Below are 17386 nucleotides of genomic sequence, written 5' to 3'. Positions count from 1 at the left end.
AATATTCCTCTCAACTCTTAGTAGAACGGTAGAAGGATATGGACACAAAATTTATCTTATATCTTCCAAGGTACCATGTTAGCTGATTTTGTCTGTGATTATTTTTTTTTTTCAACCAAGGAGTGCTCAATGGTCTAGATGGAAGGAGAGGTAGGGTTTTGTCTTGGGCTGTTTTTTTGTTTGTTTGTTTGTTTTGTTTTGTTTTTGCGGGGCAATGGGGGTTAAGTGACTTGCCCAGGGTCACACAGCTAGTAAGTGTCAAGTGTCTGAGGCCGCATTTGAACTCAGGTACTCCTGAATACAGGGCCGGTGCTTTATCCACTGCGCCACCTAGCTGCCCCATTGGGCTGTTTTTTATGTAGTGGGAATGGAAGTAGAGCCTGCATTTTTTAAAAAAAGAATACATAAAACTTAATCATAAGAATTCAAAACTAGTTCAAGCTCTCTTTGGAAAAAAAAAATCAGGCATGCTAGGAAGATGCGAGGGGCAGTACAAAGGACCAATGAAGACTATTCCATAATGTGGGAATGGGTTACAGGGTAGGACTTAGGAAAAATAGTTCATTTGACTCACTCTCTGCTTAGACAATGGGAATACTTCAAATATGATGATACCTCCACTAGGATTAAACAGAAAATCTTGTGTTTGAAGCAAAAGAAGGGGAAGATACATTCTCAAGGATAACAACAAATCAAGCATTCAGGCATACTAGGCAAAGACCTTTTTCCTGGAATCAGGTAGCACAAGTACTGTGTCTCCTGGATACAGGAATATCTTAAGTTAAGATCTTGAAAGTCAACATTCCATACATCAAGACCACAAAGGGCTAGTAGCTCTTCTTACCCAAAGAGAACAAGTTCCTATAGTTCTCCAGCATCACGTCCCTGCACAACTTTTTCTGAGATAGGTTCAAATGTAACCAGTCCTCCCAGGTGAATTCCACAGCCACATCCTGGAATGTCACTGATTCCTGAAACACCAAAAATATTTGTGCTTACCCAGGTAGAGCTCTGACTGTCATGAAGTTCGAATGTCAACTCCTAGTCACCAGAAATTGTTTCAGTCACTTCTCTGTAAGTCAGTGCAGTGATTGGTGTCTAAGAGGCACTTCAGAATTCCTCTCTTGGGAGCCTGGAAACTCCTTGAGGGCAGTGGCTTTTGCTTTTTGTTGTATCCTCAGCACTTAGCAGAGTAGATATTTAATAAAGTGCTGACTTTTGTTAGTGGATTCAATGATATCAATTTTAAGTGTCTTTTTGTCTATGTGGTTTTTTACGATACTTTTGCTCAATGCTCCTGGAACCATAAGGGCCAAGGTGAGCACAGGGGCCTACCATCTCCCCTTTCCAAGGCTGTGGAACAATGTTTTACAGCTGAAGAGGATGTTAAAGGGCCATTTTTCCCAATTCCTAGATTTACAACTGAAAGATACTTTGAAGTCCAACTTTCTCATTTTACAAATTATGGAAGTGAGAACCAGAGAGGGAAAATAACTTGCTGAAGGTCAAAAGGGAATAAATTGCAGACCTGCACTTTGAACCTGGGTTTTCTGAACTCCAAATCCAAAGAGATTTTCACTGTACCACACTGCCATATCCTTTCTCTATAGCCTAAACAAGGCCACAGGTGAGTTTATACACAAAAACATTTATAAGAACACTCTTTAGGGGCAGCAAAGAACTGGAAACAAGCTGAATTCTCACCAATGAAGAATGACTAAAAAAAATAACATATAGATACAATTGATTTAAATATTATAGTTTGAAATGACGACTCTGATGAATTCCAAAAAGCACTGAAAATGTGAATTAACTAATGCAGGGTGAAATAAGCAGAGCCAACAGAACATTATACAGAAAAACTACAAAGTAGTAAATGAAAAAAATGTTGCTGTTTCCAACAGCAGAGATGATAGACACCACTAGAGAAGAGAATGTTGTATGAATTATCAGGAAGAGTCACTATAGTTAGTATTTTTGTGTAACTGTGAGTTTTTTTGCTATAAAGGAAAGTGAGGGGAAAAAAACTTTTTCCAGAAATGACTGAGGTGAAATGGCAAAAAGCACTATAGAAGAAACATAAAATAGCCTTTTCTAATTGCTCACTAAGCAACTCATTTAAAAATGCATTCTAGGAATGTGTCAGAATTTGAAGTCACTGGCCTAAGCTTTGCAGAATCCACCCTCTCTTTTTTGAAACTTGGCACAAGTTCCATTTTCCAGTTCTGTGGCACCAAACCCATTCTCCAAGATCTTTCAGGGATACCTGATAATGAAAAGCAATCAAACACATGGTAAACTTCTTTCAGAAGAACTCCTCTTACTTTGGGTATCCATGTATTGTGGACAACTTTTGGAGTCACAATCCTACTTCAAAGAGAAAACTAAAGCCAAGGAAGATTTTACTTGTTCATCCCTTCTTATCGTCCTATCCAACCGAAACATGATCCTTACTATTCTTTGATCTCTTGCTTGCCTCCAAAATAGTTTTTAAAAGATCTTTATTGTAACATTTACCGCCAGAATCGGATCTTTTGGGACTCTGTTGTCTCCACTGCTTTTTCACAATGTTCTATTTCTTTTTATTCACCTTCAGTTAATGGTACTTAAATCCATTTTCATTATAATGAAAAATTGTGCTTCAAGTCAATCAACTATTAACAATGACAGCTGATCTTTTTGTGGTGGCTAAGAATCAAAGGAATGCCCATCAATTGGGGAATGGCTAAACAAGCTGTGGTATATGATTGTAATAGAATATTATTGTGCTATAAGAAATGACAAGCAGGATGATTTCAGAAAGGCCTGGAGGGGCAGCTAGATGGCGCAGTGGATAGAGCAACGGCCCTGGAGTCAGGAGTACCTGAGTTCAAATCCAGCCTCAGACACTTAACACTTACTAGCTGTGTGACCCTGGGCAAGTCACTTAACCCCAATTGCCTCACTAAAAAAAAAAGAAAAAAAGAAAGGCCTGGAAAGACTAGTATGAACTGATTGATCTGTAGTGAAGTGAGCACAACCAGAAGAACATTGTGCACAGAGACAGCAATATTTTTTGATGAAGAACTGTGAATGACTTAAGTATTCTCAGCAATACAATGATCCAAGACAATCCCAAAGGACTAATGATGAAGCGGACTATCCACCACCTAAGAAAGAACGGATATTAATTGAACACATACTGAAGCATGCTATTTTTCACTTTCATTTTTTCTCTTATTTGTTTTCTTATACAAAATGACTAATATGGTAATGTTTTTTATAACTGTACATGTATTACCTACAACTGATTGGTTACAACCTCAGGGAGGGGTGATAGGAGAGAGGGGAGGAAGGATAGAATTTGGACTACAAAACTTTAAATAAAAATGTTGGTTATTAAAAAAAACAATTACAGCAGAGACTCAATTACAAGCCTTCTGACTCTCAGTCTGCTGTTCTTTTCTTTATACTTTGCTGCCTCTTACTCTTTAATTTAATTCACTTTAAAGTAGTAATTCTCTAAAAAGCATATTTGAATTAAGCACTTGAGTATTAAACCCCTAGTATACATTAGATAAAAAGGTAGTACCTAACAGGGTACTAGGAGGGAGGACCACTCACAGCTAAAGGGAATCTACTCGTCCGTCCACCTTGAGTCCCAAGGAGAGGCACCTTTAAAAAAAATTATTTTCTAGCACTCCTCCTTCCCCCAATCCACTGGGAAAAAGTGATGAGCAAAATCCTTATAACAAGTATCTATATGCAAGCAAAACAAATTCCCACATTGGCCACATATGTCTCAAACTACACCCCACAAGTTGATTCCATCATTGTCAAAAGTTGGGTAACATGTCTCATCATAAATTCTCTTGAAAAATGGCAGGTTGGGGCAGCTAGGTGGCGCAGTGGATAGAGCAAGGGCCCTGGAGTCAGGAGGACCTGAGTTCAAATCTGGCCTCAGACACTTAACACTTACTAGCTGTGTGACCCTAGGCAAGTCACTTAACCCCAACTGCCTCACCAAAAAAAAAAAAGAAAGAAAGAAAGAAGGAAAAGAAAAATGGTAGGTCACTGTGATCAGAGTTCTTAAATCTTTCAAATTTCTCTTTTTCCATTCTATAATATTTTCCCCTATTACATAAAAAACAACTTTATTCATTTTTTAAAAAATTTTAAGTTCTAAGTTCCCTTCCCACCCTGCCTCATCAGTTCTTTCTCCAAAGGTGGATAGCATTCTTTCACCATAAATCTGGACGATTGTATTTCTGAGAATAGCTAAGTCATTCACATTTCACCATCATACAATATCACTATTACTATGTACAATGTTCTACTGGTTCAGTTCATTTCACTGTGCATCATTTCATGTAAGTCTTTCCCAGGTTTTGCTGAGAACATCCTGCTCATCATTTCTTATTGCACAATAGTATTCCATTGCAATCATATATTATAACTTGTTCAACTATTTCCCACTTGATGGGCATTCCCCCAATTTGCAATTCTTTGTTACCACAAAAAGATCTGCTATAAATATTTGTGTACACTTAGTTCCTTTTCATTTTTGTTATTCTCTTTGGGAGACAGACCTAATAGTGGTATTGCTAGTTCAAAAGATATGCAAAGTTTTATACCCCTGTGTTATTTAAATTATTAGGGGGCTAGGCTAGGTTTTCTAAAATATTGCTATTTAAAAATGAATGACTATTACACCCGTTTAGGCAGCATTTAACGTTAATTAACATTGATGTGGGATGAAATTAAAGTGATCAAATTGATCATGAGGCATCCCAAAGGAATTACAAGACTCAGTGACTCAGTTTCCCAAGTTTTATTGCAATACTGTGAGTGACCACAGGGAGAGCACCATGGAGGTATCTCAAATAGGGAGAAGAAAGATGATTATATTTATAGCAAAAAAGAAATTAATTATCTCCTCATTATCATAATCTCCACCTTGGGGAGGCACAGGGGAGGGTTTATCCTAATATGGAGTTCCTGGGGTCCTAAGCCAACCCCTGATGCAGGTACCTTTTTCCTTGGAGGTGTGTTTTGGGGGTTTACGTGTCAAAAGGTGAACCTATGGCCTTTTCTGCACATGTTCATAAAAACATGCTTAAACTTGTCAATCTCAGAGGCTCTCTGTGCTTATGGTATCTCTTTACTTAAGATCTGGTTTCTAGGTGTCCTGTCATCTAGGAATATGAATGGCTATTAATGGTCAACAGTCCCTAGTTACTGTCTCTGTTGATAGTAAGGGTTGATAAGGACTGGACCCTCTTGGTTACTGTAAAAACACAAACCTAAGTATCTCTGTTAACCCTTTGAGGTACTATTGATAGCTACTATTGATAGGTTATCTATTAACCCTTTTAGCCTTCTCCATCACTATTAAAATTAAAGTACTGGCCAAGTGGCATTTAACCCAAGCAGAAAAATCCCCAGAGACATTTTGTCTCTATATTACCTATACCAGCCTAAGAGGAGAGCACTCACCAACAGGGCAGCTCAGGGAGCCTAGAGTGCAAGCCAAGAATGGCACTGGCCTGGTGGTCAGGCTTCTTCCTCTTCTGATAGAGGCAGTTCCTTACACTCTGATAGAAGCTAATTGGCTAGCATCATTCAATTCCATTGGTTGATGGATGGTCCATATTAAAATTAGCTCCCCCTAAGAGGCAACAGAATTCAGATAGGTGTGGCTTAATGCCCTCAGTTCTCATACCCCTTGGGGCAGTTTTAAAGTGCACTCCAAAATGGTTGAATCAGTTCAAGACTCTACCAACAATGCATTAGTGTCTCACTTTTCCCACATCCTCTCCAACATTTGTTACTTTCATTTTGTCATGAGTACTCTATCCTAATCCTATTCCTTTTCACCTTCCTTTTATACACTGTCTTTCCTCATTAGCTTGTAAACTACTTCAGCACAGAGACTGTCTTTTTCTTATTGTGTCGCTACCACTTAGTATAGTACCCTGCACACAACAGGAGATTAATAAATGTTTATTGACTACTGATTGAGTTGCATGTGAAGTTAATATTTGTTTTTTCTTTTTTTATTGGTAAGTAATAGTAATACATTGACGGTAGAGCTGTGAATTAGCAGAGCCACTATAGGAAGTGATTTGAAATAATGACAAAAAACCACTCAACAGTGTATTCTTAAGCCTAGCCATAGCCCTATTAGAACTATGACAACACCACAAAAATTACCAACTATGATTCCAAAAAAGTGGAATCTGAGAGAAAACTAATAACAAATGTGTAAGTTTGGTTTTCTTGGGGCTTACTGGATATTAAGTATTGAGGCTTGCTTTCTTTACAGGAGGTGAGGGAAGGTGGTAGCATTTAAGAGGAAGGGAGCTAGAGATAGTATTGTCAGAAAGAAAACAAGGCTTATTAATGCATTTTTAAATTGCACAGAAGAGAACAAAAGGAAGTTCAAAAGGGAAACAGGACAGCTCTGAAAGTCACATGCTGAATTTCTATATACATGTTTTGAGTTTTGTGGTTTTTTTTAAAAGCTATACACAAGATTTTGGATCTTATATAAAATCCTCTTTTTCTGTTCTTTGTATATGGAAGTAGATTTTTTCCCAAGAAGTTTGTTAAACTCTCAGAACACAAAAGAAATTTTAAAAAATATAAACCTAAGAAGTTCATCCCTCTGCCCATGACCCCCCCCCCCAAAAGGACAGAGTAGCTCTCTAATTACAAATAAATCCCATGAAAATAAAAATGGTTCCAGTATAAGAACTTTGAGAATAGCTGGAAGAAAGTAATTTTCCACTTGGCTCTATTTCTGCCAGACCTTTTCCTCCCTGCCTCAGCTATCATCTCAACTTAGAACTCTCATTCTTTAAGAATTTCTTGGGGGCAGCTAGGTGGCACAGTGGATAAAGCACCGGCCCTGGATTCAGGAGTACCTGAGTTCAAATCCAGCCTCAGACACTTGACACTTACTAGCTGTGTGACCCTGGGCAAGTCACTTAACCCCAATTGCCTCACTAAAAAAAAAAAAAAGAATTTCTTACCCTATAACAACTCTCTGACACGCTGGCCTCCTTCTCCAATTGTTAAATTCCTTTTGGGGACTCCACTTTGGGAAAGGCTCAAGCCAGCCTTGATTCATTTCCCTCCCAGCTTGGCTTTTGACTTTCCAAGAGCAGCTAGGTAGCAGAGTAGATAGAGCACTGGCCCTGAAGTTGAGAGAACCTGAACTCAAATCCAGCCTCAGATACTTACTATCTGTGTGACCCTGGGTAAGTCACTTAACCTCAATTGCTTTAAATATCAGGAGCTATCTCCAGTCTTCCTGATATATATCTTGCCACTGGACCTAGATGGCTCTGGAGAAGAGAGTGAGGTTGATGACTCTGCACAACTCTCCCACACTTAACTCCCAATTCACTGCAAGTCATGACATCACTCCAATATCATGGTTCTCTCTCAGAATGCAGGACAAACAACTTTCCCAACTCATCATTCCCCTGTAAGAGTACCTTCCTCTCCCCTCACCTAGAATTTTTTCAGATCCCTTTTATACGCTGTCTTCCCCCTTGAAACTATAAGCTCCTTGAGGGGAGGAACTGTATTTCTGTTTGCTTATATCTGCTTGCTTATATGAATGTAGCACAGTGCCTGGCACATGCTAAATGCTTAATAAATATTTTCTTGCAGCCTGCTTGAAAGAAATGAAGCAAGAGATTTAAAAATTAAACTAGAACTGTTGAGGAGGAAAAAAAAATGTAAGGATAAAAAACTTAGAGTAGAAAGCATAAAGACTTACTGAAACAGTCTCCTTGAAAAACAGAATGGAGCAAACAGAACTCAATTATTCTATGAGACAACAGGACAAGTCAAAAGACTGAAAAAAGTCAAGGGAAAACAAGCCCAAGAGAAATACCATCAGAAATACTAGACTGTCTAAGAAACATAACTAAACAAAAAACCAGGACACTATATTAAAAATTATAAAACTTCCCAGATATATTAAAACCAGAAATCAAATAAAGAAGAAAGACTCTCCCTCTGTACTCATGAAATAAAAACCAAAAATTAAAAACCCACAGGAATATCAGCAAAAATTCAGAGTTTCAGGCCAGCTAGGTAGCTCAATGGATAAAGAACTGACCTTGGAGTCAGGAAGCCCTGAATTCAAATTCAGCCTCAGATAATTACTAACTGTATGACCCTGGCCAACTGCCTCTAAAAGCAAAAAAATAAGATAAAAGTAAATCCATAGCTTCCTAGGCAAAGAAAAATATAATTCAGCAATTAGCCTGAACGAAAGAGTTCAAACTACAAAGAAACTATTGTCTGTATCCCACAAGCTTCTGTTCCTATCTTACAACTGTTATAAGGAAAAAAAATCTAAGCAGATGATATTAGAAATGGTTCAAGATGGGGGCAGCTAGGTGGTACAGTGGATAAAGCACTGGCCCTGAATTCAGGAGGACCTGAGTTCAAATCCAGCCTCAGACATTTGACACTTACTAGCTTTGTGACCCTGGGCAAGTCACTTAACCCTCATTGCCCTGCCCCCCCCCAAAAAAAAACTAATTCTAATCCCATATTGAAAAAAATGTCAATCTTTAACAGAAGAGGACTTTCCAGAATTTATGATGAAAAGACCAGACCTAAAAGGAATACATGAAATGCAAAAACAAGAGAGAAGTGCAAGCGAGAAAGTCAAATACATTTAAGCCACTGAAAGAGGCTAAATGATGATAAAGTTCTTACATCGAAATAGTGGAGGAAAAGAAAGAAGTACCTCTTCAGAATCCCACTGACTTCAAGGATGAAAGACAGAGCAATGAAAGAAGTCATAAGATTTAAGATGGTCTACTGTTATAGTTGCTGTTTTCAGATTTATCTGTTTTAAATGAGGAAAGAAAAGAAAGGGAAAAGAAAGGGATGAAATGAGAAAGAAGGGGGAGGAAACAACTATTTCTGAGAATTCCCAGAAGGGCATATTATAAACATGAAGGAGAGGAAGGAAAAGAGCAACTCATTAACTTCATTCTTATCTGAAGAGCATAAAAGACAGACTTTATAAATGCAAAATAATGAGAGGGTTCAATAAAATTTTGTATCCATCAGTTGGATCCAAAAAAGCAGGAGTTGCAATCAAAGCAAAAATAAACATTAACAATGGAAACAAAGAAAGCATATTATACTGAAAGGAACCAATGATGAAAAACCAATATTAATATTAAATGTTTATGTTCCAAATATCTTAATAAATAAAAAAATGAGCATATGATAACTGACCATGTCAGTAACAAAAACAATGTAAATGAAATGTTTATATCAATAGCCACTGCTATTAAAAACCCTGAAGAACATAAAAAGAAATAGAGCTTTTTTATAAACAGTATCAATGAAAAAGCAAAAGCAAACTTTATCAGTAATGGGGACAAACAAGCCTTCCCATAAAGATCAAGGCTGACACAATGGTGGTCATTGTCAAAACTTTTATTCAATATTGTAATAGAACAGCTAACTATAGAAATGATAATACAAGTAAAAGAAATTCTATGAAAAAGAAAAAAAATCCTATCTTACTTTGCAGATGCCATGACGCTACACTTAAGGGAACCCTAGTAATCAACTAAAAAACTAGTTGAAACAATAAAAAACTTTAGGAAAGTGGCAGGATATAAGAGAAACCCACATAAACCATCAGCATTTCTATATATTACCAACAAAACCTAACAATTCCATTGAAAATAAAGATAGTGGGGACAGCTAGGTGGCGCAGTGGATAGAGCACGGGTCCTGGATCCAGGAGGACCTGAGTTCAAATCCGGCCTCAGACACTTAACACTTACTAGCTGCGTGACCCTGAGCAAGTCACTTGACCCCAATTTCCTCACCGAAAAAAGAAAAAAAGAAAATTAATAAAATAAAATAAAGACAGTAACTATAAAATAGATGGGAGGTCTACCTGGCCAGACTAACCAAGGAACTATATGGGTATAATTACAAAACACTTTTCATAAAAATAAAGACAGATCTAAACAACTGGAGAAGTATTAATTGCTCCTGAGTAAGCTGAGCCAGTATAATAAAAATAATAACTCTACCTAAATTAATATGTTTATTCATTGTCATATCAAACTACCACAGATATTTTTATAGAGTTAGGAAAAAAAATAAACAGGATAAACCTATAACGATAGGAATGATGCCACCTGCTGGAGACTTACTGTACAAAAAGCTCAGCCATGAGGTGAAGGTCTCTGAGGGCAGACCATGTTTTTTCTTTGGCATCAGGAAGTGATGATTGCTTGTGGGAGGAGGAAGCGGGAGCCTGGCGCTCTGACTCACTCTCTTCTCCTGTGGACTCTGGCTGAGAGCAGAGGTAGAAATGTGCTCTCTCTTTAATAGACAGATGAATGTAGGCCTTTCTCTCTCTCTTTACCAAATTCTTATTCTCCTTAATAAATGCTTAAAATTAAAAGCCTAACTCTTGTTAAAGCTTATAATTTATTGGCGACCACTCGTTAGATATTTTAGACAGAATAGCTAGAATTTTAGCCTTTTAACAAACCAAAGGTCAAGAATATGAAGGGAATCAAAGAAAAACAAATGAAAGAAAGGAACCTACCATAACAGATTTCAAATTATATTAAAAGGAATAATTATCAAAACGATCAGGAAAGGGTTAAGAAATTTAAGGGCTGATCGATGGAATATATTATATACACAATACACAGATATCATAAGCAGAATAATCTAGCATTTGATAAACCCAAAGATCCAAGCTTTTCAAGTAAGAAATCCTCATTTCACAAAAACTGCTGGGAAAACTGCAAAGCAGTCTGGCAAATATAAGGTACAGACCAACATGTCATATCATGTACCAAGTTAAGGTCAAAATGAGTACGTGATTTAGAAATACAAGGTGGTATCATAAGTAAATTACAGGAGCGTGGAAAAATCTGCCTGTTAGAGTTTTGGAAAAGAGAAGCATTTATGATGAAATAAGAGACAGAAAGGATCACACAAGGTACCTTGCATAATTTTGATTGTAAGAAATTTAGAAGTCTTTTTTTTTAAGCAAAATCAATGCAGCCAAAAAAAAAGGCAATGAGGAGAATGAAAAGTTTGCACAGCAAAGTTTCTCTGATAAAGGATTCATGTTTCAAATATGGAGGAAACAGCTTAAATATGTAAAAAATAAGATCCATTTACCAGTTGAAAAGTAGGCAAAAGATATAAACAGGCAGTTTTCAGAAGTTAAAGCCACCAACAATCCCATGGAAAAATACTCTACATCACTAATAATTTGAGAAATGCAAATTAAAGCAACTCAGAGCTACCACTTCACACCTATCAGATTGGCTAACATGACAGAAAAGGAAAAAGATAAATGCTGGAAGGGATGGGGAAAAATAGGGATACTAATGCACCATCGGTGGAGTTGTTCCAACCACTCTGGGAAAACAATTTGGAACCAGGACCAAAAGGCTGTAAAACACTGCATGCCCTTTGATCTAGCAACATCAAAGAAAAAGGGAAAGGACCCAAATGCACAAGACTATTTCCACCACCTTTCTTTGTGCTGGCAAAGAATTAGAAATTGAGTTCAGGTGAGGGAATCATTCCAAGATGGCAGGGAGAACTCCTAAGACTTTGGATCACTGCAGGAACTCATCCCTCCTGAAAGAGAGAGCAAAACTTGAGGGAATTCAGAGGATTAGAAGAACAAATGGTTGATGATGGAAATGTACTGAAGCACACTGGTGCCATCTTGTGGCTCAATTCTGGAGGTGGCTTAGTTTCTATTCAATTTTTGGTCTAGCTAGTCCAATTGCTGTCTTGTGAGAAAACGTTATTCAACTGTGGGAACTGGAAAATTTTATGGCACTGTTTGGCCCTATCTCTTCATGGCTGGGAAAATGGACAGCCTCTCCCTGCTGTTTAGAGCTCCTTCCACAAGCACTTGGTCAGATCCAAAGACTGATGTAAGGAGATCTCAAGGAATTCCTATATCTTACCTGAAAACTGGCTCCATAATGATCAATCAGGTATTGTTTCCATGTTGCTTTAACTGTTCACAAACACTTGGGGGAGTGGGACCTCTCTATTCCCGATTTCAGGGCAGTGCACCTTTCACTCTCCTCTTCCCACTAGGAAAGTCCCTAATCTTTTATCCAATTAGATATCAGATTACCTAAGGCTACAATGTTTCCTTTTAATTAGTTGACCTTATTTGATTGTTTTTAAAAATCTGTCTCCCACCAAATAGAGTCACAAAGAGTCAGACAAGACTGAAAAAAAAAACACATGACTGAAAAATACATTGTATTTACATACTTGAAGGTTTGCAAAGTGCTTAACAAACATCATTTCATTTTATCCCCAGATAGCCTTGGGAGGCATGATTATGTTGTGTTATGTTGTATTTCATCTAGTCTGTTAAATTAGTTATTGACCCCTCTGGTACTTCAACAAGTTTTTTTATATATGGGTCTTGGAAACCCTAGGCCTTAAGGAACCACATCAACAAAGTGTCCCTTTTATGGAAACTATGGAAGGTATACCTCTTCTATTTAAAAAAAAAAAAAGTCTGTCTCCCCTTGTAGGTCCAGCCAGGCCTTAAGTGAGGAGGTCTGGCCCTGGTTTCTTGAACAACTAACTGTTACACATGGCTTCATAAATTACTATGCTCAGGAAATCTAACCTTTGTTTCTTCAGTCATTTCATCTCTCACCCACCACAGATACCCATCAGCTGGGAAATGGCTGGATAGAGTGTGGGACATGAGTGTGAGGGAATACTACTGTGTACAAAGAAATGACAAGGGGGATAGTTTCAGTTCTGTGAACTGAGGCCAAGTGAAGTGAGCAGAATCAGGAGGACATTGTAGCCAAGAAGGCAATATGATAACAATGATCAACTGTGAAAGACTTGGTTGTTGGGATCAATACAATGATACACAAAAATCTCAAAGAACACATGATGAAAAATGAGGAGAGAAATGAACTCTGAAGGCACATAAGGAATTTTTTTCACTTTCTTTTATTTTAATGCTTTCCCCCCCCCCCCTCCAACATGGCTAATGTGGAACCGTTCTGCATAACTCCACACGCACACTGTTTATCTCGTGGCTTGCTGTGTCACAGGGTGGGTAAGGGTCTGGAGGGAGGGAAAGAATCTGGAACCCAAAATGTAAAAAGGAATATAAAAAAGAAAAAGGAATGTGACTTGGGGGCTGGGAGGGGGGGTTCTCCCTTATCTTTTAGCTCTCAATAGATGCTTCTCTGATGCCCAAATGTCCAGGGTCATGGTATATGAGGAAGAAACTATCCCACGGTCTCTGGGCACTCACCTTGCAGGGACGATCTGTCGGGGGGAAAGACTCCATGTTCTCTTCCTCGGGGCTCCCACCTCCTGGGGCAGGGCAGAGTCCACGAGAGGGAGGGGTTCTGGGGAAGAAAGGAGAACCATGAAGATGGCAGTGCCCGCTATTCCACAAGGAGGAGGGGCTGGCACCGGAGGATGGGGGCGGGAAAGGAGGAGAAGCAAACGGTCACTTCTCTTCTGGAGGGGCGCGGTCCGGAGGAGACAGAACGGAAGGACGGACAAAGGGAGGAGACTGCCCGGCTTCCCGGAGGAAGCGCGGGGTGCCGGCGGGGGGCACGAGGCCAGGCCGAAGGCTGGGCACGGAGACAAAGGGGTACAGCAGCATCAGCAGCATCGGGGGAGGCCCCGAGGAGGATGCTGGGAAGAGCTGGTGCCCGAGGCAAGGCGGCCCGAGGACCCGACACACAGGGCCCGGGGTCCGCAAGGTCGGGCCGGGGATGGGGGTCCCGTGGCAAGACCGAGTCTCCGGAGGGATACGAACCGGACCCCACCCCCCGCCCCTGCCCCTCCCTCCCCATCCCCCGCGGACACCTCCCCTCCTGCCCCACCCGCGCATCACTGTGAGCCCGGGCGTAGCTTCCCTCGCCCTCCGGCGGAAGCCCCTCGCCGTCTCCCCAACCTGCCCCTGGTGCTCCGGGGTCCCCCCGCACCTGGCTGCTGGCTAGGCCCGGCCCCGCTTTTGGTTGCCGCTCGGCCCCTCGCAAGTCGTCTGAGGACAGAGAAGGAGAAACGGGCAGCAAGAAGCACGCCACAGGATGGAACGGAAGTGACGTGCCAAGGAGGCTCGCCTCCTCCAACCTGGGCCTTGGAAAAAGCCCCTGGGACGGGCAAGGCCTTCTGGGAATCGTAGTCTGGAGACGGCGGCATCTTCTGCAGGTGCCCGATGCTGTGCAGAACCTCCCTGACGGCTCCGCCCCTCGAAGCACATCCTTACTGGGAGCCCCGCCCCCTCGTCTCCCCTGACCCGGCCCATCTATCTGCTGGCCACGGAGGACTAGGAATGCGAAAGAAGACACACACACAAAAAGCATGAAAATAAAGGACGCTTCCATATGCGTTTAGAGCTCATCACCTCTCTCTTGGCGGAGGTTGAGGCGGGCGGGGGGGGGGGGGGGGGGGGAGCCGAGATAACGTTTCTCATCATGGGGCGTTTGAAATGTGCTTCATTCGTTATGTCGTCAAATTATTTTCATATAGAAATTACATATATTCCCAAAGAGATAAAAACACAAAGGAAAAAGACTTCAATGTACAAAAAATCATTACAGCTGCTCTTTTAGTAGTGGCAAAGAATCGCACGTTGAGGGACTGTCCATCCCCTGAAGAATGGCTAACCTGGGAGTTTTCTATTGCATGTGGTGCACCACTAGTCGGCCATAAGAAATGACGAACCAGATGTCCTCAGAAAAAGCTGGAGAGACTTAGCCGAGCTGATGCAAAAGGAAATGAGCAGAAGGAAAAGAACATCGTACGCAGGAACACCAATCCTTGTGTGATGATCTGCTGTGAATAACTTAGCTATTCTCTGCCTCAAAGACCATACTGAAAGACTTGTGAGGAAAGGTGCTGTCTATCTCCAGAGAAAGAACCGGTGGAGCCTGAATGAGGATCGATGATGCTTTTTCTTTACTTTCTCTTTTTTTCTTGGGGGTTTTTGTCTGTGTTTTCTTTCACAAATTGAATTACATGGAAATGTGTTTTACATGACTGCATATGTATAACCTGTGACAAAGTGCTTCCCTTCTCAATGAGGGGATGGGGAGAGAGGGAGAGAATTTAGAAAATTCTGAAAAACAGAAAAGAATGTCAAACTTGTTTTTACATGTAATTAGGAGACAATAAAATATTAAATTAAAAAATATTATATTTAAAAAGAAATTTCATACATTAACACATATATTACACAGGGTTGAACCCAGCCTCAGACACTCACTAGATATGTGACCCTGGGCAAGTCATTTAATCATGTTTCCCTTCCTTCCCTTTAGGTAAAATGAGATGAAGGAAAAGACAAACAAGTCTTCCTGGTGCCATTGATTGAAAAAAACAAGTCAGCAAAGGAGGGAACAGTTTTTTTTGGGGAAAGCTAATGAGTTAAATTAAAAACATGCTAAATTTGAGCTGCTCTCAGGAAAAACAAGCAGAAGCACCAGAAATCATTTGGAAATGCAGTTATAGTACTTAGTAAAGAGAAGGACTGAAGACAGAGATTGGAGAATTATCTCTTCGTGTTCAGCTAGAGTAATTAGAATGAATTAAATCTGAAAAGAGCAATTTGCATTACTTTAAAGGAAAGAAAAAGGCTGAGGTGTTGGGGAATGCCTCCCAAAAGAAAACTTCACTATAAAAGAATTTATTTTTCCCCATTTATATGTAAAAAAATTTTTAACATTCTTTTTCCTCCCAAATTTTGAGTTACAAATTCTTTTCCTTCCTTCCTCCCCTCAACAACCACAATGAGGAGACAAGCAACTTGACAGAAATTATACATTTATATAATTATACATGTGTAGTCATGCAAAACATATTTCCCATAAGGCATGCTATAAAAGAAAACAAGAAAAATAAAGAAAATAAAGAAAAAGTATGCTTCAATCCCCATTCAGACTAAAAAAGTTCTTTCTCTGGAAATGGACAGTACTTTTCATCTTAAGTCCTTCAGAACTGTCTTGTATTTTTGAGAACAAAAAAATTATTCGCAGTAGATCATCATACAAGATTTCTGTTCCTGGGTACGATGTTCATCTTCTGTTCCTTTCAATTTGTATGAATTCATTTAAGTCTTTCCAGGTTTTTCTGAAACCATCCTGCTCATCACTTCTTTTAGCACAATTCTTCTATCACAATCATATTCAAAAACTTGTTCAGCCATTCCCTAATTGATGGACATCCCCTCAATTTCAAATTCTTTTCCACCACTAAAAGGGCTGCTATAAATATTTTTGTACATTAAGTCCTTTTATTTTTTATTTTTATCTCTTGGGGATATAGTCATAGTAGTTGTATTGTTTGGTCAAAGGGTATGTGCAGTGTAATAGCCCTTTGGGCATAGTTCCAAATTACTCTCCAGAATGCTATGTGTTGGACCATAAGAGATGCTGATCACTACAGAACTGATGTGTTCCAACTGAGGTGCTAGAGAAAACTTTTGAGAGTCCCTTGGACAGTAAGGAGATCAAATCAGGATATTCACTGGAAGGCCAGATACTGAAACTGAAGCTTAAGTGCTTTTGCCATATAATGTGATTATGGGATTCATTTGAGAAGTCCCTAATGTTGGGTAATACTGAAGGCAAAACGAAAAGGGTATGGCAGAGAATGACATGGATAGTGTTAATATGAATATATGGATCACCTGGGTGTGATGGAGGTACCTTCTAATCCAAAAGGAGTTTTATGAAACCCTGGATTAATAGGAGCAAAATGTCCTTCAACTGAACTCCAAACTTAACCCCTGATGATTGGTAATTAATTGGGGTTGTTTCGAGCTTAAAAATAATATATAGGGGGCAGTTAGTCGGCTCAGTGGATAAAGCACTGGCCCTGGTTTCAGGAGTTCTTGAGTTCAAATCCAGCCTCAGACACTTGACACTAGCTCTGTGACCCTGGGCAAGTCACTTAACCCTCATTACCCTGCCAAAAAGAAAAAAAAAGAAAAGAAAAAAGAATATATAAATTCCTAAGGTTTTAAGGTATTATGTGTTTCTAAAATTTTCTTGTAGTGTATAATTTGCTAAAACAATTGTATCAGCTATAATGAAAAAGCAATTTCTACCAGGGTAGACAAAGTGGAAGGTTGTTATTGCAATATTGAATTGTTTTGATCTGAATTTATTGGTATTAAGCAATAGTTAAATTAGTATAAGACATATTAGTGATCATTGGTAACTTATGAACTGTCTTATATCACCTTAATAGGAAATAGGAGACTACCTACCTATGATTGATATTTGAAATTAGAACATGTGTAGGAACACATCTAGAGTAGTTGGGTCATCTCAAAGATTTAAAGGAATTCTGAGGGCAGTACCCT

General features: G+C 39.4%; 1 protein-coding gene across 2 annotated transcripts in view; it reads right to left on the bottom strand.

Annotated features, from left to right (window-relative positions):
- The window catches only part of LOC122741068 (zinc finger protein 420-like), a 37227-nt gene extending 22940 nt beyond the window's left edge, over window positions 1-14287 (bottom strand). Inside the window, exons 1-2 of one of the 2 annotated variants that reach the window (XM_043984137.1) lie at window positions 14004-14287; window positions 13319-13415 (exon numbers count right to left, since the gene is read on the bottom strand). In XM_043984137.1, coding sequence (XP_043840072.1) covers window positions 13319-13415; window positions 14004-14220 — 314 coding nt within the window. In that variant the 5' untranslated portion in view covers window positions 14221-14287. The remainder of the gene's footprint in view (window positions 1-13318; window positions 13416-14003) is intronic. The other variant, XM_043984138.1, reaches the window with a different exon arrangement.
- Between the last annotated feature and the right edge of the window lie 3099 nt (window positions 14288-17386).

The sequence above is a fragment of the Dromiciops gliroides genome, chromosome 2, assembly GCF_019393635.1.
Source record: "Dromiciops gliroides isolate mDroGli1 chromosome 2, mDroGli1.pri, whole genome shotgun sequence".
NCBI classification, from domain to species: Eukaryota; Metazoa; Chordata; class Mammalia; order Microbiotheria; family Microbiotheriidae; genus Dromiciops; species Dromiciops gliroides.
The sequence above is the reverse complement of the archived record's forward strand: the minus strand, read 5'-3'. Positions and strand labels throughout refer to the sequence as shown.